Source organism: Artibeus jamaicensis, unplaced genomic scaffold (genome assembly GCF_021234435.1).
Source record: "Artibeus jamaicensis isolate MK-2021 breed Jamaican fruit bat unplaced genomic scaffold, CSHL_Jam_final scaffold_537, whole genome shotgun sequence".
NCBI classification, from domain to species: Eukaryota; Metazoa; Chordata; class Mammalia; order Chiroptera; family Phyllostomidae; genus Artibeus; species Artibeus jamaicensis.
Window position 1 is genome coordinate 32,213,951 of NW_026522047.1, and position 23,652 is coordinate 32,237,602.

Consider the following 23,652-nt stretch of genomic DNA (forward strand, 5'->3'; position numbering starts at 1 on the left):
GTGAGTGGTGTAAAAAGATTAAAACTGTTCACAACCCCACTTAGATACTTAGGCTCTTAAGCTTCTCACACCCATGCTTTTCAAGGAGTTCAATCTGCCAAAACAAGTAGATTTTATTTAAGTTGCCCGAAACCACCTTAAAAAATTTCAGGGTAGTGAGAATTCTAGTAAATGTTTATATAAACATAAATGAAATGTAACATTCACTTGAATGACTACCACATTCAATTGACACTTGTCAAGACCAAAATGCACTGTGAATGTGTGGCGATAAATGTGGCCCTTACTATCCACTGTGTGAAATATGGGCCTCTGAAAAGGACTCATGCCTTTTTACTAAACATAATTGGAAACAAATTTAGGACCGCCTGGTTGCACCTGTTACCAGGCTTCTGCAGTACCTGTCAGCTCCTTAAAGCCACTGCTGTCAGGCTATGAACATCACCAGCCGCAAGGGCTCTAGCGTCTCCTGCCCCCACCCTCCCCAGGGACCTCTTCAGAGAGCACCGCTAGGGCAGCTCTAGCAAGCTAGTGCCCATATCACGTGGCGCCACGGTAGCTTAGGGCAGCGCAAGCTCAGCTCAGCTTTCTCTCAAGAAGGTAGGGTGAAGGGACTGTGCTGCTCGGAGCTTGCGCTGCTCCTCTGCTTACAGGCATGAATGGGATCTGAAAAGAACCTACATTTTGCTCTGGCTGGTGTAGCTCAATGGATTGAGCGCAGGCCTGCAAACCAGAGAATTGTGGTTCGATTCCCAGTCAGGGCACATGCCTGGGTTGCAGGCCAGTTCCCAGCAAGGGGACTCATGAGAGGCAACCATACATTGATATTTCTCTCCCTCTCTCCTTCCCTTCCCCTCTAAAGATAAATAAATAAAATCTTTAAAAAAGAGAACCTATATTTTCATTTCCTGCAAAAGGAAGTGTCTGGCACTCTAGCTCACTTGATCTGGGAATCTTAATTTTTTAAATTGCCAAGTATGTAATTCCATGCTGAGTAGCAAGAGTCTTTTCTGACAGTAGCTGTAGTTGGTCTTCTATGACCAGAACACCCTACACTGGGTTCATGTAAAAAGATGACACTTTGGAAATCTCACTTGTCATACTTATCTGAGGTGGGTTTGGAAGTGTTGCTTCATGGCTAAGACTAAAGCCTTCCAGGCTCACATTTGAAATGCAGCACAGCTCATTTAAAGAAACACTATAAATGTGCATTGTTGCCAAGCTGGCCCTTAATATGACTCAGTTTGGAAGATGAACCACTTTAAACCACATAAATTAAACCACCTTATGGCAAAATACACTAGGGGGTTGAAGGTCTACTTTGCAATGATTCTTTAGTTAGCTGAGGCGTGCTTCTTTGGATTAGACCAGGTCTTCTCAACTAGGGCACTACTGACAGTTTGCATCGGACAGTTCTCCGTAGGGGTCTATCCTGTGCATTGTAGGAAGTTTAATAGCATCCCTAGAAACACTGGATGAAGCAAATGTAAAGTTCATCCTGTACTAACAGAGGTACTTTGTAATTTCCACACACACACTGCTGTTTCAGAGACAGAATATTGGATATCAACGGGCCCTGTGCTCACAAGAGCGAAGTGGTGGGCAAGGGGGGCCTCTGATGGAGGGGCGGGGGCATGGTTTCTAAACTTGCTTTCGTGGCAAATCACATTATTTTGAAATTTTAAATATTTAAGGGATACAAATTTTGTGGGCTTATCAAATGTTATTTAAAAGGTTGAGAAATTGAGGTAGAAAGTAAGAAATTACCCTGAAAATGGTATCCTTTCTTTACAAAACACAGTTTATGAAACAGAGTTCAGCGTTTAGCATCTATGATTGCAATGATATAGGATAATATTGCTAATAATAGCAGTTGTCATTCGGTGATAGTTTGGTATGTCCCAAGTACTATATTAAGCTTTTAATATACAATAGTTTATTTAAGACTGACCACCTCACATGGTAGTAAAAATAATTATCTCTATTTTACAGATAAGAAAACTGTGGCTCAGAAAAATTAAGGAACTTGTTCAAAGACAAACTATCATGTGCTTCTTTGGAACTTACAATAATATATTCATTATATATATTTTGATTAATGCCTTTTGATAAACTGATTTTTTAGCTGTCAAATATTTAATGGTCTAAAAGGGAGTTCAGTTAAGATATTTTCGTAAGTTAACACATTACTTCATCCTAATCCTAGAGGCCAAGGACAATTGACATTTAGCACTGTGGGAACCGCGCTCCTTCCATACACATTAACCAGGGAAGTGACGTACTACAGTCTTAAAACTTGGCTGGCACAGATGGTTGATGTCCTCTGCAGAAGTAGTTAAAAGGCAATTCATGGCCTATTCAAAAAATCTGAAAAGCAAAGAGATAAAAATAATACAGTGATACATGCTAAATGCAGAATTTATAATGATGAATTCCACAAGGCTGAGGAGTGATGGCAATTATGGACTCTGTGGGATTCAGCTCAGTGTACTCCGTCATGTTTACTTTTGAAGACAATTCTTAATTAGTTCTGGTGACAGCAATCTACAAGAGTACAGACAACAAATCCGTAGAAAGGTCTAAAACCTAACTTCAAGGATGATTTTAAACTTAATTGCTAACAAGTGAGATGAGTTTACAAAGGCCTGTTATCCCAGCTGACTTTCTTGAAATGCTTATTTATCATCTGGTAAAGGTGCTAGTGTGCATTTAAATGGTTTAAAAATTAGGGTAAGAAATCACAGCAAAAATGCACCACATAATTTGTACCTGAAATAACTGGGACTTTTCCACAATACTTTGACACTATATATTTATTTCTACTCTAGCAAAAGGAAAATTGAAACCGGCACACTGCGTGGCCATTTGTGGTTATTCATGTTATCTGAAATGAGTTATTTTTGCACGATAGTTGGTGCACCACCCCAAATAAGTCCTTTAATGGATGACCACAAAAAGATGTCTTCCTCCAGAAATAGATTACACACTCGCCTCCCCCAATCCTGGGTAACCAAAGTGACAAACACAGGGGAAGAAAGGCAAAGCAGCTGTGGACAGGAAACGGCCCCCTTTCTCTAGGACTGGCAGGGCTGCATGAATAATAGCTACCTCACTTTTTCAGTATAAACAAGAAATCGTTCCCTTCCCAGTTAATCACAAAGTGAATGGCAGTGTGCTCTGGGAGCAACTTCCTAGGGGTCTGAATACATTTCTGTACATACACGTTACAGCACGCATTCTAACACTGTCGACCTGTGACGGTGGTGGTTACAATGCCTTTTCTCTCCGGGGGGCTTCTCTCATTCATTCAGTCTGGGTTAGATGGTCTTCATCAATTTTCACCTACTGAGACCTGAGGGATAAGCAGGTGCTGGTTGGGCATAGAGAGAGAATAAATGCCAGCTTGGCTGCACTCTGGTTGCGTAATTTCCTCTTCATTCACCCCGTCTCATCTGTAAACACGAGCATTAATAATACCTAACTGTCATGCTCACTGTAAAGATTAGAAATAATGCAGGTAATGTGGTACAGGGGCTTAATCAATGGGAGTGGTTGTTAATGAAAGTTATGTTCATTTTGTTAGTTTGATTGTAACAGTACTCTACTGTAGCTAGGCAACTTTCCAGGATATTAGCATCATTTTCCATTATATTCAATCACCTCTTTGTTGAGTTATAAATGAAATCTTGCTTTATTTAAATTCCTGGCCTACTGGCCTGAAAACTAAAATCTATGTCTGTGTTATAATATAGGCTTATAATATATGTCTGTGTTAAAATATAATATAATATTTTCTCCCTTAGAAATGAGGGATTAAAGACTATGAGTCCTCTAATAGGCCATTCTAGGACTGAAATTCTAATAGTTTATGATGAAGAGTGTCATTTCTACTATTTCCTATGTTTTGCTTTGTTGTTAGATAGTGTTTTTATTCTGCCTCACGTTACTTATGTTCTGAAATTACTATTATTATGCATTGTAATTGCAAAAGCTGAGTTACTGGTATTGAGAGTTCTTTTTAAAAATCTTCAGTGCATCTTCCTCATGAGGTTTAAATCCAGCTGATTGATCAGCAAGGCGGCCGGCTGCACACATGGTGACAGTGCTGGGCTCTGACGGAGCAGGTGGTTTTTCTGTGCCAAAGGCTTCCCAGCAGCTACAGAGGTTCAGGGGCCACTGACAGGCTGCTCCCGTAGACCACCTGAGTACCCACAAACAAGGGAATGCTGAGCCAAATGTAACTTCCGTCTAGTTCAAGTTCCCAATACACAGATGATGAAGGCAAGGTACAGACTCCGCTTGCCAAGACTGAGTCAATAGTACAAGGACCTCTTCAATTAAGATATCACATGATCTCTGTGATGCAATGAGGTACTACTTCAGGACAGCACTCAAGATGTTACAACTGAAATCTGGCCCTCAATACCATGCTGCTCCCACCATTTTCTTTCTCTCTAGGCCTCAGGGGTTCTCTGCCTCAGCCCCAACTCTTTAATACCCAGGGATAACCTCTGCTTCAAGGTCCTTGCTTCCCTCAATTCAGTCACCCGGATAGTCCTTGAAGTGGCCCAGCGCTGCAGAAAGACTTAAGGAATTACAGGGACCTGTGTGTTGTTTATGTTACCATAGTTACTGTCCCTCTTCACAAGTGTGCTATCACTTCCTTTTGCCTTGTGGTTGGGAAGGAAGGCACTGTAGGAATGGAAACCAAATGTGGACTAGGGTTGGTGGCATCTCATCTTTCCACTGTCTGTAGTGAAGGCTCTAGTCATAGCCACTTAATAACAGCAGGACTTTGGGAAAATCTGAGTAAAGGATTCATTTGTATTACATCATCCTATGGTCCCCTCTAAGTTAAATATTCTGTGGTCCCCTAAGTTTACTTGGTAGGGAAAGTGTTCCACTCTTCCAAGTTAAACAGAGAAGCATATGTATGACACCCAGTACATAATATCGTCATTAAAGGGAAGAAGCTTTTCTATGTTGTGCATCCTTGAATGGCCAGCCAAAAGCAATGGATGTCAGAGTGCGACAGAGAAACCCAATCCCTGCAAGTTAGACTTTGAGCTGCCTTAAGCATTAGGCACACAGCTGTTAACAAGAAGTATGTAATTGCAAGACAACTCCCTTCACTCTGCTCCTAGGGACACATAAGGCTTTAGCCGCACTTCCTTTTCCAGAGCAATTAAGATAAAACGAGGGGAAGAGATTGAAAGTGTGGGTTTTCTGGAAGCAGAAACTCTTCTGGGGATTGTTCATTGGTTAACGGGCTTTAGGATGGGAAGAAAGATGTGGATGAAAGGATGGCAGAAACCAACAAGCTGCTACTTCACAACAATGGTCTTTTTACTCCCTAGCCCCCGATCCCCTACTTGATCTCACAGGAAATGCTTGGGAAAGTACATTAACTGCTTCGGAAAATGGGACAAGCTTCGGTTTTCAGACAATTCTCACACCTGAAACAAGGAATGTCCTGATTCCCGGTGACCCAACCAATCCTTTCTCTGGCTGGAAATTTCCTTTAGGTAATCTCAGTGCTTAGGTCGGTGATTCATACTTTTGGGTCAGAAACTCATTATTAAAAAACAAGCATTCTCTTATTATCATGTTATTTCTTTTTATTGCATTCTTCCTCCCTCTGGGCCTCAGCCTCAACAGTCTGGAAACTTCAGCCAGGCCTCCAAGAGCACAGAATGATCTCTGGTTAGTGGCTGAGAACTTGCACAGAGACTTCTTTTATGAAGTGTGGTCTTTAAGTCCACAGTCCATGGATTAAACTGACATCTAAAGATCAACAACTGTTACGCTGTTTATTTGAGCCAGTTGCACAAACCAAAACCAAAATAAAACTCCCTCGTATAGATGGAACATATACTTAAGGGAAAATCCATGCTACATTCGTCCCTGTAACATTTTGTATGCATAAATTAGAAAATGCCAAGAGGCCTTTTGAAAGACTGATGTCTGACCTTTGTTTTTTGAGTCAAAGAGTGAAAAAAATAAATTAATTACTGCTTTGAATCTTTAAGGATATATACTTCACTCTTTTGCCTCAGAAAGAAGACAAAATGAGATCTTTAAATGACCTGAGTAAGAGTAACTTACACTCCAGGGGCTGGCTCCACAGTCCATTTACATCTTACGACATTTGACCCAACTTTAAAGCCTACCTCCTCCTCTCTCCTTCTCCTCCTCTTCTTCTTTCAGCAGCTTGCCAATGGAATTGTACCACTTGAACTGTGGCTTGGGGATGCCATCAACACTACAGTTAATCAAGGCACTATTCCCTTCCTTGACTATGATATGGTCGGTTCTGGCAATGATTACGGGCATAAAGCCCCAGACCACGTCAGTGCCGTTTAAAGTGCTGTTAGTCACACTCTTCGCAGTCGCTAGAGTGGATACTAGGATTAAACAGGGCACAGAAGGTAGAAAGCACACAGGCAGATGGCTCTTCAATCGATCCATCTTCTTCGCTTGCTCTGTAAGGCAACAGAGATGGTTTGCCACTGGGATCTTCTGTCGGACAGCAGGCTGCTCAGAGCAGGCCATGGGACAAACCCGTGCTGGTTCCGTAGGGTTGGTTCTTGACGAAGAACCTGTTAAAAACAAATAAACAGACCACACACATAAATACTAACGTTCATAGCTTAAAAATATTATTTATAAAATGTTAGAAACCCAGCTAAAACACAAACCTACCTCATTTTTAGACAACACTCAAATTCAGATGTTTCAAATGTTGTTACTTTTTGCACAGGCATCATGACAAATAACTATTATTTTTGCTACTGACATATATAGCTATTAGTAGGAATAAATATGTATATTTCTTATGTTAAATTTTTCAGAATACTTCAGAAAGTTCAAAAACTGATTTGGGCTTCTTTGTTTAGCACGACAAGGTCTCTTCCCGCCGTATCACCTGCCTTCACTGCGGACACCCTGACTCTCTCACAGGGTGTTCCTTAGTCAGTTTTCCTGCAGGGAACACAGCTCCCTGCCTGTTTCGGAGTCACAGCTCTGCCAGTGTGGGGATGGGCACTACCAGAATCAGTGTGGCATTCTCCTAACTCCCCACTGTGGCTTCCAGGATACCCTTCCCATTCGTGAGCTGTCCACGCTCTCTTGAGCTTCATGCCATCCAAGTCTGTCTCAAGTAATTGTTACCTATGGACTCCTGATCACTCACTGGATTTCCTAGTTTCTTCGTCTTCCTCGCAGATGCTGGGGTGAACATCAGTATGTATGCAGTGACATTACGGGTGGCAGCACCTCCACGCCCGAAGGTCTAACCTTTGCCTCATCTCTGCCCTGTTTCATCCACCGATCGTATGGCCGCACTCGAGACCTCTCATCTGTCCAAATTCTAAATTCTGAAGTTCTGAGTCATTCTGAAGTTCTCAATAACTACCTTTACCTGTGCCCCACCATTCCTCCAGATCCTACTCCTCCCACTGGACTTTCTGGCCCGTCCGTTTTTTCTCAGTGTCTATCTCCCTCCCCACCCTCCACCTGCATGCTCCAATTCAGTCCCAGTCTAGACCCGGTCCCCAGTGTCCTCACCCCTTGTTCTCTGCTACCATGACTTTGACAGTATACAATTAGGACCAAACTAATTGTCTTGACTCCTACACCCAGGGGGCCAGAGAAGCATACAACCACGTAATTGCCAAATTAAAGAAGCCATCTCCAACCCTAGCCAGGTCACTGGTGACCACCGGCAATCTGGTTATCAGGGCCTGGCTGGTGCGGTGTCTGCTGCTCACAGTGCTGTGGACGTCATCAGCCCTCAAATCGAGCACCTCAGCCCACTGTTGTCCCTACTGTTCTCAAAAGACACCTTTCTCCTACTAAGACTTGTAGGCATGAATTCCCACCATCTTTTAAAGAGAACCCTACATTTTATCCTAAATCCCTCCCCTGCCAATTACTTCAAACTACTCAGCTCTGTATTTTGCCTGCTCTGTATTGAAACAGCTCTTTCTCAAGTCACCAGCCACTTCTAGTTGCCAAGTTTTCAGTGTCTGTCTTGACAAATCTCTGTGGGGATTGCCACTGTTAACTGTTCATTCTCAGACTCTCTCCCTGGCTTCCACACTCTGCTCCCACCAGCTGCTTTCCTTATTCTTCACTAGTTCTTCTTCACAGTCCCTGAAAGTTAGGTAGCTCCTAGAGTTGCATCACTGGTCCTCTTCCCAAGGTTCCATTCCCATGCTTTTATTACCACTTCCGCTCTTGTAACTCTCAAATCCACGGTCGCAGTGCCGACTCTGTTCTAGGTTTCATACTGGTGTTACTAACTGCCCACTGGACATCTCTGCCAGAATGTTCTGAAGGTAACGGAACTTTGCCAAACCACATTCATCTTATCTGTTAAACATGCTAATTTCCTGGAGTCCTTAGTTCAGTTCAGAGCAGCACCGAATACACAGGTGTGCATGGTACTAATTCTCAGCTTGACTACTGCGCTCATACCCTCAGAACTTCAGTAATTACACACTGTTGGTTCCACCTTCTGAATGTGGCTACATTGTTCATCTTTTCCGTCTACTCGGAGAGAGCCTTATCTCGGGCCTCCCTGTCTTCTTACCAGAAACGGCACGGCAGCCTTCTGCCCGGTCTGCTTCAGTCTGTCCCCAGGCCCCAGTCCGATCTCTTATCCATTCCACAGCACAAAGTGTATGGTGCCATTTCTTTACTTAGCAACCTTTAATGTTTCTGCAGTGTCTACATCACAGAATCTGAATTCCTTACCCTTTTTATCCATTCCAATGTGATTATTGAACACCTATTAGGAAGATACCATTTTAGTCCTGGAGACAGAAGAAGAGTAAGAGAAGACAGACCTTTCCTATTATGTGGACGTTATGTTCTCATGGGGAAAAACAGACAATAAATAAATACCATGTCAATAAGAATTTCAACCGATGGCGCCTGCTTGAAAAACACACCCCAAGGCACTAGAGTGGTTAGGCAATCCGGGAGAACTCCACTGAGGAGGCAGTCCCTGCGCTGGGCTGCTTTAGGAATCAGCCACACCTGAACCCGGGAGAACAGCGCTCCAGGAGGAAGGAACATCAAAAGCAAAGGGAGGTGGCAACAAGTCGACAGGCACAGGTCACTTGCACTTTGCAGGACAGTGTAAAGCACTTGGGTTTTATCTGACATTCACTGGAATCTTCCAATGTATATGGTTCCAAAGGAAATGATTTCTTTTCGAAAATCAACTTTACTGGTATAGTAATTTTCAAACAACAAATGTATACCCACTTGGGGTATACATTTAAATGGGTTTTGACAAATTTATACACCCATGTAGCTAAGATAATAAAAATACATAGGATGCTCCCATCACTACCAAAAGTTCCCCTGCATCCCTCTCCAGTTGAGCTGGTGCACTGATCCATTCATTTTCATGGGTGGCTAAGGTATGGATCAAGGTTCAGTACCCCCCCCCACAAAATGGATATCCAGTTGTTTTGGCACCATTTATAAAAAGACTGTCCTTTCTGCAATGGATTATTTTGTCTTGTTGTTAAAAAACAAAACAAAACGAAACAAAACTAGTTTATTTCTAAATTATTTATTCCAGTCCACTAATATTTATGTCTATCCTTATGCCAGTACCACACTGACCATACTGTCTGCCTCAATTATCTTGACATCCGCAGTGTCCAGAGTTGCTCTTGACACTTTCGGGGGTATCCATGCAGCCCAGGATGGTTGTGAATGAGGCCCAACACACAATCGTAAATTTATTAAAACATGAGATTTTTCTGTGATCACATGTCACAATGTATTGAACATGTGGCCCAGAGACGCCCAAAGGTTAGACACCCTGGTAGATGCTTGATGAATTGCTGAATTAATGAATTTCTCCAAAGGCTGGAATTATTACTCCAACTTGGTAGACAATAAAACTGAAGAGGTCCTGGGGGAGTGGGGAAGTGGGTGATAAATTAGCTTCGGACCATAGATTAGTTCATTGGGAAAGAAAAGAGTTCTCCTAGTGCCGCAGACTTCCACACTCCCCCTGAGACCAGAGTGCCTTCCTGTGCCAGGAAGACCCCCACATTACTCCACCCACGGGAATCGTGTGGCTCAGGCAGATAGCACAGGCTAAAAGGGCATGACAGATAACCCTGCCATGACTTTGTAAATGTTTCTCTTTACTGGGCCAAATGTGTGGTTTCCTTTTAACAGGGAAGTTGTAAATGCGATCTATTCAATACAGAATGGTTGGTAAGAGCGTGGCCTCAGGTTTTAGATAGGCTGGGCCAGGATCTAACCACCTTCATGGGCTGAGCTTTTATGACCAAGTACTTACAAGTATAGGACATTTAGTGTGATCCATGACCAAATGTACATAAAGCACTTCCATATTGCTTGGCTTGATAAACAAGAAATATTACCATGATGTATGAAATATCCTTTATTGAAATTGTGCTTTTCAAGTTGATTTTTAGTTTATCCTTCAAACGGTATCATTTAAAAGATATACCTTATTTTTGGTTTTGTTGAATACAGTAACTGTCATTCTACCACTAGAAATAAGTATGAATGCTTTTCAGCTCTGGGTCCTTTTGCAGAGACTCAAGTCTGAAAATGGGTCAGCTGCCCCTCTAAGCAGATGCAGCAGTGAGCATCTTGAGGGCAGTAGCTGGGTTCACTCATCTGGGACTCCCCGAGTCCCAGGTCAGAGCAGACACCCAACTAAATACCTTGGAAGAGAATGAGAGACAGGAAAAAATGGGAGATAGGTTCTAATAAATCTGTGTAGTAAATACACTGTAGCATTTTTTTCACAATGAAGATGAATGTAACACATGGAAAGATCAGTTTTAACAAGCATAACACAGGGGCTGTATTCCAATACAGCCCAGCCACATTGGTGTTACATTTTTGAACACACCGTGCCAGCCAGAATAAAGAGAAGGGGATACTGCTTGCTGCCCTAGTATATTTTAATAATGTCAGTAGGCTTTTGGCTAGAAACATAGTAACTGTTCTGAAGCTGCATCTAGTTCCCTTAGAGACCTTGAGATGTACAGAGGAAGATTTTTCACTTGAATGTAGGCATTTCAGTTAGCAAACTCATTCCTCCCTCCCCCCATTGTCTCTCATCCTTTCTCATTTTGACAAGTTACTAAGATACAGAAACATAATGTGTAATTTATAGGTTGTTTGCATCAACACATTTTTATTCTAAAACTCTCTGAACATTTATTTCTGAAAATCAAGCATTAAATTAACACTAATAATATAATCATTTTTAGTAACACTCCACTGTATCTCACACCAACCCTTGCAGTTCATTTTTTTAAAAACTATTTATTCTGTGCTGGGCGCACTGCTAGGGGCTTGGAGGAATGGGTTAGGAGTCCTACAAAGCTCAACCAGTCATAGGTTATGGCCACTTACAGTCTAATGGGGGGAAAGACACGATTTCAGTACATTCTGCAGCTGGAGTAAGCCTAGGGGTGGGTAGGTAGAAGGAGGAGCATTGGCCTATCTGGGTGACAGCTACAAGCATCCCTTCCCAAGTCCTCCTTCCCTTTCCTGTGAATCCCATAGATCAGAGGGGCTTTTTAATCTGCCCAGGGTGCCTGCAGCTAGTTCCAAACTTCAGGCACTTTTTCCAGCATATGAGCTTGCACTTGTCTCAGTTTTGTCTCAAATTACAAGGACAGCTCCTTGATTTAGAATTTCCTCAGTACTGGGCAGCCAAAGTAATGCTTATGCACTTGCTGTAAGAAACCACACCTGTAAGGAATCCGATGGCAGTTGTTCTGGGTAAGTAAACTCACAACGAGTTACCAGAAGAGCACAAAGCCATCATGTCACTTTGGACACTGGGGAAATATTCTACAAATATACTTTGTTCAGCTTGTCAGATTTTAGGGACTGCATTATGAAAAGTTCAGTTAATAATACTATATAACATTGTGAAAGACGTTTTAGCCACTGAAGAATAAACCACAAGTACTATAATCCAGCTGCTTAAAATGCAGTCCTTCAAAATACAAGAACAAAGGCCCCAGATTCCAACACTGGGTTTAGAAGAAGCCACAATGAACAAACTGTTAAGCTTCACGTGTTTGCTCGTGGCTTTTGGGAAAACTTCCACAGACTATCTCTATAAACAAAACAAAAAAGAAAATATTTAGAAAACATCAAATGTCCTTCAACTTGATTCCTTCCTTACCTCCAACAACTGTATTTTATCTAAAAATATTTAATAATACGCTTTATTGAATCGTTTTGTTTGTTCACTTCTCTGCTGGCACTAAAACACTGACCATGAATTTCCGGAGTTGGGAAGGCAAAGGGCCTCTTGTTCAGGAGTGTTTTGAACTAAGTGAATATACGATTATTGTTTTTTCTTGGCAGTATTCATGCTGGCATTTTTCCATCAACTATGATGAATAATTTTATAGTCACACAACTGAATTTTTTTCACAACTTCTACTGAGAGTTAGCACGTTTTTCACTTGTATGTAAATGATGCCACAAAGGCTGCCTTTGAGTTTAAGACGCTCTTGCTAGGTTTCTACTCATGAAGCGAGGACGAGAAACCCCCACTTAACGTGAAATGGGGAGGCACTCAAACGCTCACTGTATCATGAGTGCTGAGTACGCAAAACTGGCAGCCAACTGAGACCATTTTAGGTGTGAACACACTTCTGCAACTTCGTTTCCCATATGTCATAATTAATGACAAATATACATACAGTCTTTTTTTAAACAGCTTTTAAAAATGATTTTCTTTTGCAATTTTTAAGAAAAATTAACCAACAAAATTCTCACTAGCCCATTCATTCTCCCCTCCCTTCTTTCAAGATAAACGTGTACTGAGTTTTGAGGCAGTTTACGTGATGTCTGAATATGGACTGTGGGAGCCCAAAGTCAAAGGGCCAAGGAATTTATAGAAGAAGGATGTTCCTGTAGCAATGACTGCAGTCCAGAATCAAATCATTTACGTGCCAAATCAGCCAAGTTTTATCTCAGTGTCCAGAGTCATATTACAGAAAGAGACTCACACTGTCCACCCTGGTTCCCTACCCACATTCCAGAATCTATTTCAGTAGAGATCACACAGAGGCAATTCCTGACATACATGGAAAGGTGATCATTACTGGAAAGTATGGGGAGCATCATTTTTACTTTTAGAAGAACCCAGACAGGTGAGTTCAGTCCAAACCAGTACCCTCCCTGGGCAGGCACAGCACCAGGGGTGAGGGATACAAAGGTGAGACACAGTCCTTCCACCTGTCATCCGAGAATCTAGGAGGGGGGGAGAGAAAAGTAAAACGACAGTCACAAGACAGTGTGAGAGCTGCCCCATCAGAGGCATGTCAAGGATCCACTGTGGTGTACGAAAGAAGACCCAAGTGGCCTGGGGGCCAGGAAAAACTTTCTCTAAGTAGTGGACATGTAGTTTAATTATCAGGGGGTTCACCAAGTAGACCAGGGAAGAGAAGCTGACTCAAAAAGAGGAAAAGCCATGTTCAACGTGGTGACTAGACAGAACCTGGCACAGCTGGGGAAATGTACGTAATTAGGTACTGCTGGGGGTGTGTAGAAGAAAAAAGGGGAATAGACTGGAAAGGCAGGCTGGTCCAGAGAACGGAGGGATGGTATGAAATGCCAAGGATGGGGTGGTCCCGCAGGTTTTGAAAGGGGTCAGTGACATGGCCAGTTTTGCTTTTAGAAAGGTCACCTTGTTCATAGTGTGGCTGGTGACATGGAGTTGGCTAGGAGCCTATTATAACATCCAGGAAGGAGAGAGAAAACGGACTAGAACTAAACGCAGTGGGGAAAGAAAGACGTAGGCAAATCCAAAAAAAGAACAGGAATCAGAATGTGCAAGACTTAATGACTGACTGACTACAGAGCAGCTTAGTCACTGCAGACCTCCCCAGCACTGGGGCCTCTGGTCACACAGCTCTCCGAGGACAGGAGTGTCTCATTTGTCAAGAACCAGTGCCTGGCACTGTAAGTGGGATACGCACAGATGCAAGAACTGGGGATTCCGACTGACACCTCCCTCGGGCAGCACAGCACACTTGCTGCTCTACTTGGAGGGGGGCCTGCCTGCGGGCAGCGGCCAAGCAGAGTCCATTGTGGCTCCTGCCGGGTCCACTCACCTCTCCTCCTAGCTTCACGCTTTTCTCTCTCTGCAACTCGACTGATGGAAGGTATCATGACAACAAGCAGCAGCAGTGACTCAAAAATTATGAACTGTCACAAGTTGAGAGGAAGAATGAGGATTTGTCTTATGAAAGTAGCCACTCCCTAGGAGGAAAAAGAGACTAAGTAAGGGAAGGGGACCCCATGGCATTCTTGGCACACCCTTTGTTTAACTGTGTGGCATTAGGATGATTTCCAGCCACTGAATGGAGAGAACAAACATACACCCTGACTTAATGGACTGCTGTGAATGACCACCGGCTGAGCACTATCAGCTTCCTAATTCAGAGAGCTAGAACTAAGGGTCTCATTCCCTTCTGTCAACTACACTAATGTTAAAGCGTCTACAGAGTTTTATGCGCTTATTTTTTGATATGGAAAAAGGTACACACTTTTCAAAAGCTGATCTAAGTCACTGTTTTCAAACCTAAAACTGAAATGTGGACCCAGACACCATCTTTGCAGCACTTAATTTTTGAGGATGTAAAATATTAAGAAATCATTCTTGGGTCTTTATCACATTTTTTTCCATGTAACATGTTTTTCTGATTAAAAGAATGATATAAAATAAAGCTCTTATGAATAAAATGATTGACAAAGGAGAAAGAGAAGATACTATAAGCTGTCCTCCACAGCTCTGACCAAAGTTGTGGGTGTGACTCACATACCGAGGTGGTTGGTTTGGTCCCCGGGTGGAGCATGTACAGGAGGCTACATATAGATGCCTCTCTTCCTCTCTCTCTAAAATCAGTAAGTATATCCTTGGGTGAGGATAAAGTATGTATACATACCTATATGTGCACGCGCATGTGTGTGTGTCTATACATGTGTGTGTGCTTTTCTCTACAGATAAAATAATTATCACTAAGCAAGATAAAAACAGGTTTGCCATGGATATTTGTTTACATAACTAGATTTCAGATCTGGAAAAATTTGGATGTTTTCTCATAAAAGTTTTTCTTTATATGACACTAGAAAGTGACGCCCAGAGAACATAATTACCCAGAGTCACACAACTTAGTGCTCAGAACCAGGATAAAAGCTCATGCCCAAAGTGGGTCTGGTAGTACATTAAAATCTCTTGCCATACAGGCAATTTTTAAGTTGTTCTAGCAGTTGAGACATTCAGTGAGGGCTACTTTGATCACAGGTATAGCTTTTAGAAGAGTTTATTGATGTTTTAGTGTGTGTTTATTTCTTCGAATTCTCATTCTAAATGAGGAGTCTGAAATAGTTCGGGGCCCAATTAATATAAATCCTTGATTGATCAGAGAGACGTTTCCTCACAGACCTGATGGCCCAGGGAATAAACCAAACCCGGGAACTGCACGTGAGTGGATTCAGTACTGGTGGACAGCGCCTTGCTGTCACCCGAGCCAAGTCCCCAAACACATCGCAATGCAGATAAAAGGCTTAGCATACCGGCTTGGCATTTTTCTTTAATCTCTGACACCATCATCATCAAAGTCTGTAGTCAGCCTACAGCTGCTTCAGAAGCATCTCTGGCTGTTTCTGTCGTGCTGCCTGTCTCTACCACCAGATAGTTTTTCCAGCATCTCTCCAGCTCCTTTAAAGAAATGGTGTCCTTTCAAAATGTTCTCCTTCCTCTTTCAGAATATGCATATAGAGAGATTAATAACTTTTTATTATAGTTTAATTAATTTCTGTTGCCTGCCAACCTACAGCACTACTTCTGCCAGCTTTCAATTCTTCCTGTTTTAATTTCATCCCAAGCCCATTTTCTAAGAAGCTCTTGGTGTATTTAGTATGTAAGCACCTACATCCAGAGTGGAACTAGGAAGGAGCTGATGGATACCTGGAAGCCAGCACACCTCAGCCACCCTCCACTGGCCTGGAAAGATGGCCAGATGATGCCATGCATCAGGGAGGTGTTTCATTAGGGCGCTGGCCCCGCCCTGCTGCCTGCAAGTCCAGGTGGGCCAGCGCTGTGCCTGGATGGAGGAGGCAAACACATGTCCCCTGTGCAGCCTACAGAGCACCTGCTCTCTAAATCAGAGAGCACTATTCTTAGCATGCTTTCCTAAATATGACTCATGGACTGAAGCAATTGTGAGTTTACACTTTCATGCAGACTCTGGCACACTCTGTAAACTCTGAAGACCCTGATAGTGACAGTGCCTTTCCTGGTTTCCCCAGTGGATTAAACACAGATGGCTTCCCGACCAGCCAAATGCAGTGCGTTTGTCTGGAACTGGGAGAGCAGTTCATAGAAACAACCTTACAAAGGTTGGTTACCTTGTAGTCTGACTGCCCACAATAAGCTATTTAACTTACCGCTGAGCGTGAAGGATAGTATCAGTAAGTGCCTAACCAAGACTGAGAGTAACAAGAGGAATACATCCAGTGTTCCAAGTGACAGCCATCGTGAAAGGGAACTTGTCACAGATCTCCCTGGGGCCAGGGGGGTGAGATCAGAATTAGGGCGGAATTAGGCTCCTGAGATATAAGATGAGATGGGCCCTGAGGTTAAGAGCAAGAACAGAAATTTGGGGGTGAAGAGTGGGCCCATTTAGCCTTTTAGAATTAAGACCCACAGACTGGGAGTGACATTCTAGCTCCTTTCCTCAGTTTTGCCATTTACTACTTGGTGGCCTGTGGCAGTCGGCTGATCCCTCTGAGCCACAGGCCCATCTTTTAGGTCCCTTCCAAATCTGCTATTCTGTGACCACAAACCACAGCCCGGGACGCGACTGGAGCTGGCGAAGGAAAGAAATGGTGTGGTGAGGAGAGAAGAGGGGAAAAGCAAGGGGCTGTTCATGTACAGTTGAATATCTCACTGCAGGGATTTCAACCAGGGCCTAGTCCTGTGATCGCCAGGCCATTTGTGATTCAGTGGATGGCTTAGGAGCCAGCTTATATACTGCGCTATACAAGGGAACTGGTTGTCCATAGAAAATGCATCTCCCTGTATGTTCTTTGCTTCTTGGACTACATGATGAGGGAGAACAGAGACTCAAGCTCCCGAAGCCTTTGGACCACCCCTCTCCCCACATCCCCATCCATAACCTCCACTTGTCCTCAGTGCACTGTGGAGGTGAATCAGCTCAGATTCCTGCAGGGCTTAAGGCAGGCAGGATGGGCCAGCTGGGAGGCTGCCAGGTAGGGGTGCTCCTCACAGCTACAGATGCAGGCCTGTCCCTTCACGCCCACTCTTGGGGCAGCTGTTTAAGGACTGAGCCTTGTTGCTCTTGCCTTGCTACCTGAACTAAGGGGGCTAATGAATCTATCACCTGTGGCCACGCCACTGACCCAAACTTTCCTCTTCAGACCAAGGACCACTAGCTCTGTACATCTCTGCTGTACTGCTGCGGGGCCGGTGATTATCAGTACCCTCATCTGGGGCCCTGAAATATTCATTTCACTGGGCAATTCCTATGGAATTATTGTGTCTTCTCTTGCAACCTGGGGTATAATTTTTATCATGAAAATTCCCCTCTAGCGAAACATGGTTGGCGCTCAAATATTTGTTGACGGTGCTAGGCACAAGGCATTGATTACTTTTTAAAAAATGATTAGTAACAATCTGTGCATGGGGAATGCCTCAAGAAAATGAAAATAAGTTATTATAATGTAAATTTTCAGGGGTTCCTCATTCAAGGGTTAAAGCTAGAGAAGACCCTTCCTGGCCTCAGTGGTATTTGGTCTCTGGCTGCCTCAAACTCTTCATTTCTCACTCCCTACCAGCCGTACAGGGTTCTGCTTATCCTGGAATGTGCCACAGACACCAGAAACCTTGAACTTGCTATTCCTTCCATCTGGAAGCAGTTCCTCAGGTACTTACAACACTCACTCCCACACTTTTCCTTTCTGGCTCTCAGGTGCCTGCTCATATGTCCCCTTGTCAGCCAGCCTTCCCCAGTCATCTTACACCAAAGAGTGGGCCCTGCCCCCATCACCTGCTGTCCACCTTTACCCTGCCCTTGTTTTCGGTAACTACCATGCATTAACTACCACGTATGTGTACACGTGTCTGCTCCTACTACGCTTTAAGTTCCCAGAGGACTGGGCTTCTGTTGCAGACATTGTTCACTGTCTACCTTCGATGCCTAGAAACGTGCTTCGTGCAGGGCCAAGCACCTGAACACCTGCTGAGTGAAAATATATTACTTTTATGCTCTTTCATTTAGTCATATTACTAACTTACTGGGCACCGACATTTGCCCTGCATTTTGGACAAATTCCACTCATTTCTTAGAAACTCTAGGTAAATATATCTATTCTTTATCACAAAGCTAACTTTAAAATATCAACTGAGATTTCTTTAAAAGTCAGTCTTAGGAAATGCCTCCTTTCCTTACAGAACCCAGGAGGCTGTGGCGCTCCAGACGGCCCTGGGAGCAGAGGCTAAGGGAGCAGGAGGAGCTGCGGGAATCCGGGCTGGGGTGTTGTCTGAGTGGGTTTACTGGGGACTCACTTCAGTGCCTGTGTGGGGGTCCAGAACAAGCAGCCCTAAGATGTGCCACTGTTAGATCATTTTGAGTGAAAACGAGGCACAGAAGGCTCAGGAAGAACCTTACTGCCTAAGAGAATTTAAGACAGAGTACCTGCTCCAGGAAGGGAACTGTCACCATAGGTAACTACAGTTAAATGTGGTCTAGGTGTGGTAGATAGGCAGGAACCTAGCAAAGCCCAGTTCATTACGGTCTGGTCTTCCCTGTGTCCTTGATTCAAGAGGGCCCAGCAAATGCTTGTTTCCTAAACAGTAACTCTTTTCATCTCCTCTGAACTGATTCATTCCTTTTCAAGTCCTAGACCCCTTCTTTCCCCTCCTTAGTCCAGAATGACATCTATACCTCACTTTGTCTCACTGTCTGGAATTTTCATGCTTATGTGAATTCTCCATGTGCACTTTTAAAGCTTGATTTTCTCCTATTAATTTGCCTTATGTCATTTTCATTATTTGCCCAGCCAGAAACACAGAAGCAAAGGGGAAGGTTTTCCCATCCCCTGAAATCTATGTTCTTCCTACTGCTGAAATGAAAAGCAACTGCCTACTTAGTTTAGATTTCAAATGTTGAAACCAGTCTTCACTCTCCATCTCTCTGGTTGTCTGATTAGGGCCATTCAGAGCCACAGCACAGAACTGGGTCACCCGGGGTTTCTCCTTTGATCAGATTTTCATCTATTTGAAAAAATATGCTCTACCCGGAGAGGGTAGTTTAAAAAGCTTGCGATACATTGTTTCCTTCCTCCTTTACCAGCCCGTTACCACAAAGAGGAATTGCGTAATGAACACTTCTCTGATTTGCTCATTGCCAAGTATTTCCAACAGTCTTGCACTAAGAACTTGATCTGAGAGAAAAACAGACCAGAAGAGTCCCTGCAAGTCAAATTCTGCTCGATTTAATTCTTACTGAGAGCATGACAAAATGTCTCTTATGTTCACCCAGCATTTTGGGGGTACAAAACACTACCACAAAAGTTATCTGATCCGACACCACCCTAAGCCACGTGCAGGCTTGTGTGGTCGTGTCCACATTGACAGTGAAAGAAGCAGAGGCCAAACTCCTAGAAACAAGTCTTCAGACTCAGGCCGGGGCTCTGGGAACCTGGACGCGGTTCTCAGTGAGTGAATGCCACAGCCTGGGTCATAGTCTCAGTGCCACAGATGTCTAAACCATCGTATTTATTATTTTAAAATGGCACTTGAAAAATATTGTGATTATTTAAAAAAATTAAATTTTGTACATAAAAGCAATACTTTAGCACATATCCTAAGATCAATCAATCCCCAAAATTAAGTGGCCCTAGACAGTTTCAATGTGACAATGGAAAACAAAATTAAACACCAGAAGAAAGTTGAAAATGTGGACTTAATGGTTTCCATGAAGAATTTTTGAGGAGCCAGTCATATCAATGAACTGAACTCGAAAGTATTTATTAGGCTGCTACTATCAATTTAGTACCAAATTCCTATGGGGATTTAAAAGAAAACACTTCAAGATTGGGTCTTTAGCCTAAAGGTGCTTAGATTTTTCATGACAACTGCTTACAAAGTCATATATAGTGAAGCACCAAGCTGGGGAAATAGCAGAAATCCAGTGGCGGGCCAGCTGGAAAGGTCACAGGCTGTTTCCCTGGGACTGGCTGGGTCTGGGAAGATGAATCAAGAGGCAGGGCCATGTCTCAGCAGGAAGAATGGCTCACTTCAGACAAGCAGGCGTGGAAATAAACATGGCATGCCGATTAAGAGTAAAAACCTGTCACAATATGTCTCAGCAAGGCCCAGCCAGAAAAACTCTATTGGATATTAGGCACCCTTCCAAAATTCGTTTAATAAGAGGCCTCTAGGGCCTCTTAAGAGAAATGATAAAGAGAACTTTGGGACAGATGATCTGTTACTTAGGATGCAAACGTGCCCACCCCAGTAAGGAAGGGGAGGTGGCCACGACCTGGAGGTGGGGAAGAGATGCCCCAAGAGGCAGGAGAGGGTCTAAAGTCCACTGCAGGTCCTGCGTTCACAGGCACTGGGCAGAAATGCTCAGCCTCCAGGAGAGCGAAGGATTAGTAATACTCAAATGTTTTCTCGAAATTAATTTTAAGTTCCTCAAGAGTGTTTTAGAAAGGAGAAAAAGCTTTAGGATGTCTAACAAGAGAAAGACTCACTCAGAGACCAAGTAATCTAGGGTTGTCAGAACCTCAGAGGGAAAAACTCTCCCTCCCACTTGGGACTGGCAGCAGGAATGGCAAAGAGATGGGTGGGGAGAGGGCCAGAGCAGACGTGCAGGCAGGCCAGTAACAGGGCAAAGCAGCCCAGTATCTGGCTTTACCTAGAGAGGCAGACATTTACAGAATGAAATTAACAAGGGCAGCCGTAGGGAGCAGCAAGGAACATCAATAATTACTGTAAGTCTTGGGTGAATCTTGGAGCCAAACACTAATGCAGTTTTCATTCAAATACTTTCCTCTGCTGAGAACCAGGGTAAGTGGATTTACATCTTTAAGAAGGCACAGTCCCCCTGTGCATCCACCTACCTCTTTACTTGGGAGCCTGGCCTCTGAGAAAAGAGTCAGCTGCTAGTCAACTTGGGATGGTCTCCCCTGTTGTAAACGCTATTAGAGCTCTCACTAGTTTCAGGAGAGTACAGAAAAGTGCAGACCCAGGAACAGAAGCATCCCAGCTTGTCTGGGAGAGGTACTGCTCTCATGCACAGATCAGAACGATCTGCGTTAGCCCCAGGCCGCACCCTTTGGCCTTAGCCAAACTGCATGTGCACCTGCAATGGATACTTCAGGAGCACTTTACCCCAACCTATTTATTTCCTTAAGTAGCAGAGCCTCCCCTTATGTTCTTCCTGGCACCCCGAGCCAACTCAAATCCTCGGTGGAAGAAAGAGTTGGGATTATATTTAAAAATCTGCTCAGCAAGCTTCCTCTTTACCACTGCTTACAGAGTCACTTCAGCCTAGACTCTAAAACAGTTACTTTGTAATCCAGAATTAGGAAGCCCACCCCACACTAATTTCCTGTCAGTCTGATTGGCAAACCCCAAATGCTTCTGTCTACAAGCTGAGAACCATCAATGAATTAATTTCTTCTTTCTTTGATGTCTCTCTTATGACATCTATGCCCTGTGATGATGAAGTTTTGACTTCTTCCCTCACACACAGCTCTGTGTATACGCTTTCCTACTTTAAGTCTTCCTTCTTAAGTAAATGCAGAAGTTAGTTCCTTTAGTAATGCAGAGCCTTGCACCTGGTAGGAGAGCCCCTGAGAACTGCTCTAAACCAGAAATCCCTCGAGAGGATACGCCTTGCACACTTCCCTGTCCTTGGCACAGATAATCCAATGGCATCCTTTCCTTTCTTGCCCACGTGGCTACCACTCCCTGGTCTTGTGCTTATCATCTACGACTGGCATCACTTAACAGACTCCTTCCTTGTGGCCCTGCCTGAACCCCCACCCCCTTCCCACCCCCATCATGTTCCCCTTCCTGAACGCCTGAAGGCCCCCGGAACCTGTATCTTTCGCCACACTGCCTTCCATAACCTTGCACAAGTGGTGGGCCCTACTTCCCGCTCCAGCACACCCTGAGAGCCCCAGGCACTCCTTTCCTCATTGACCTTTACACCCACAGCTTCATTATTTCACTGTCATTGTCTTTTTTGTCCCTCCACTAGATTATAAAGTCTCAGGTTATCAATATTTGTTGAATGAATCAATAGATGAGAGAATCTGGTCTGAAGATACAGGTTTGGTATATGGGTGACTGATGCAGTCCTGAGGAAGTTCAATTACCTGGAAAGAATACAGTGGACCACAAGATGAGAAGACAAAGGTCAGAGCCCAGTAAAACTGAAAGACAAACACTCAGAGAAAGAGCAATAAAAGAATTTAAAAATTAAGGAAAAAAACATCTACGGTACATACCCCAGAGACCAAAGCAAAAGAGATTCAAAAAAGAGGAACAGTGCACATGAGTTCTTCCTTTGCAGTGGAAAACAATAATTATTGCATCATTATATAGGGGAGTTTGGGTAAAAATCTCAAAAAGTTATGCAACTAGAAGCTACACAATACAGATACGCAGTTTTGTTTTCATCAGTATGAATCTTAATCAAGTCGTACTGTTCTTTCCAGTATCACATTTTGCCAACCTAGGGCTTTCTTGCTGTCTGAAAAATTCATTTCTCTCTTTCACACTTTTTCTAACATACAGTTCAGTTTCAATTCAGAGCTTCTCCTGTAACACTAAGACGATTTCTTCAGCTTAGGGTTTCCAGACACAGAGATGTCAATTCGACGGGGCTATAAGTTTTTAGGGGACAGATATCAAGCCCTCAAACATAAAAGAGAGTGAATAAAATATGTTTGAAAGAATGCCTAAATTCCACATACTTAATGCAGAAGTTAGGTCAACTTCTGCATTGTGACATCTAGTGTTACAGCTGCCACCCATCCCCCAGCAAACATGGAGTCCATGGCAAACGTTGCTAATTGATCCCGGCAGTTGCTCAGCTGAGCCTGTAGAAGCCCAAAGCACTGCAAGCAGCTTCCACCAACCGGTCAGCATCGGTCCGGATGACATAACAACATGCTCAAGTTAAATGTGTTACATTTGAGCTTTTGCAGCTCTTGGCTCATGACCGCATGGTGTGCAGCCACAGAGCAGCTGTGTGCTAAGAGGACAATGGGCAGAAACAAAGCAGTCAAATTCAGCTTGGCCTTTCTGCTTTACTTTCTATGTTGCTTTTCTATTAGGAATTGTGCATAAAAGTTTTCTTAAGCTATTAATTTCACACATGCCTACAAATGTCATTTCGGAGCATTTCAGAAAACCAAATCACATAACATGCTGGTTCCAGATCTCTCTCCATCACTGACCACCTCTGGTTAGATACTCTTTGTCAAAATGCCCTGTGAAACTTGAGATTTAACTATGCATTGCTTTTTTGGGAAGATGGAACTGGCTGCAGACTGGTCATTGCACCTTCCTTT

At 43.4% G+C, this 23,652-nt stretch overlaps 1 protein-coding gene across 1 annotated transcript in view; it reads right to left on the minus strand.

The window, feature by feature from the left end:
• MFAP3L (microfibril associated protein 3 like) overlaps positions 1-23,652 on the minus strand; it is a 36,056-nt gene that overhangs the window by 8,369 nt on the left and 4,035 nt on the right. The window contains exon 2 of the mRNA XM_037155036.2: positions 6,171-6,599. Within this exon, the coding sequence (XP_037010931.2) occupies positions 6,171-6,599 (429 nt within the window). The remainder of the gene's footprint in view (positions 1-6,170; positions 6,600-23,652) is intronic.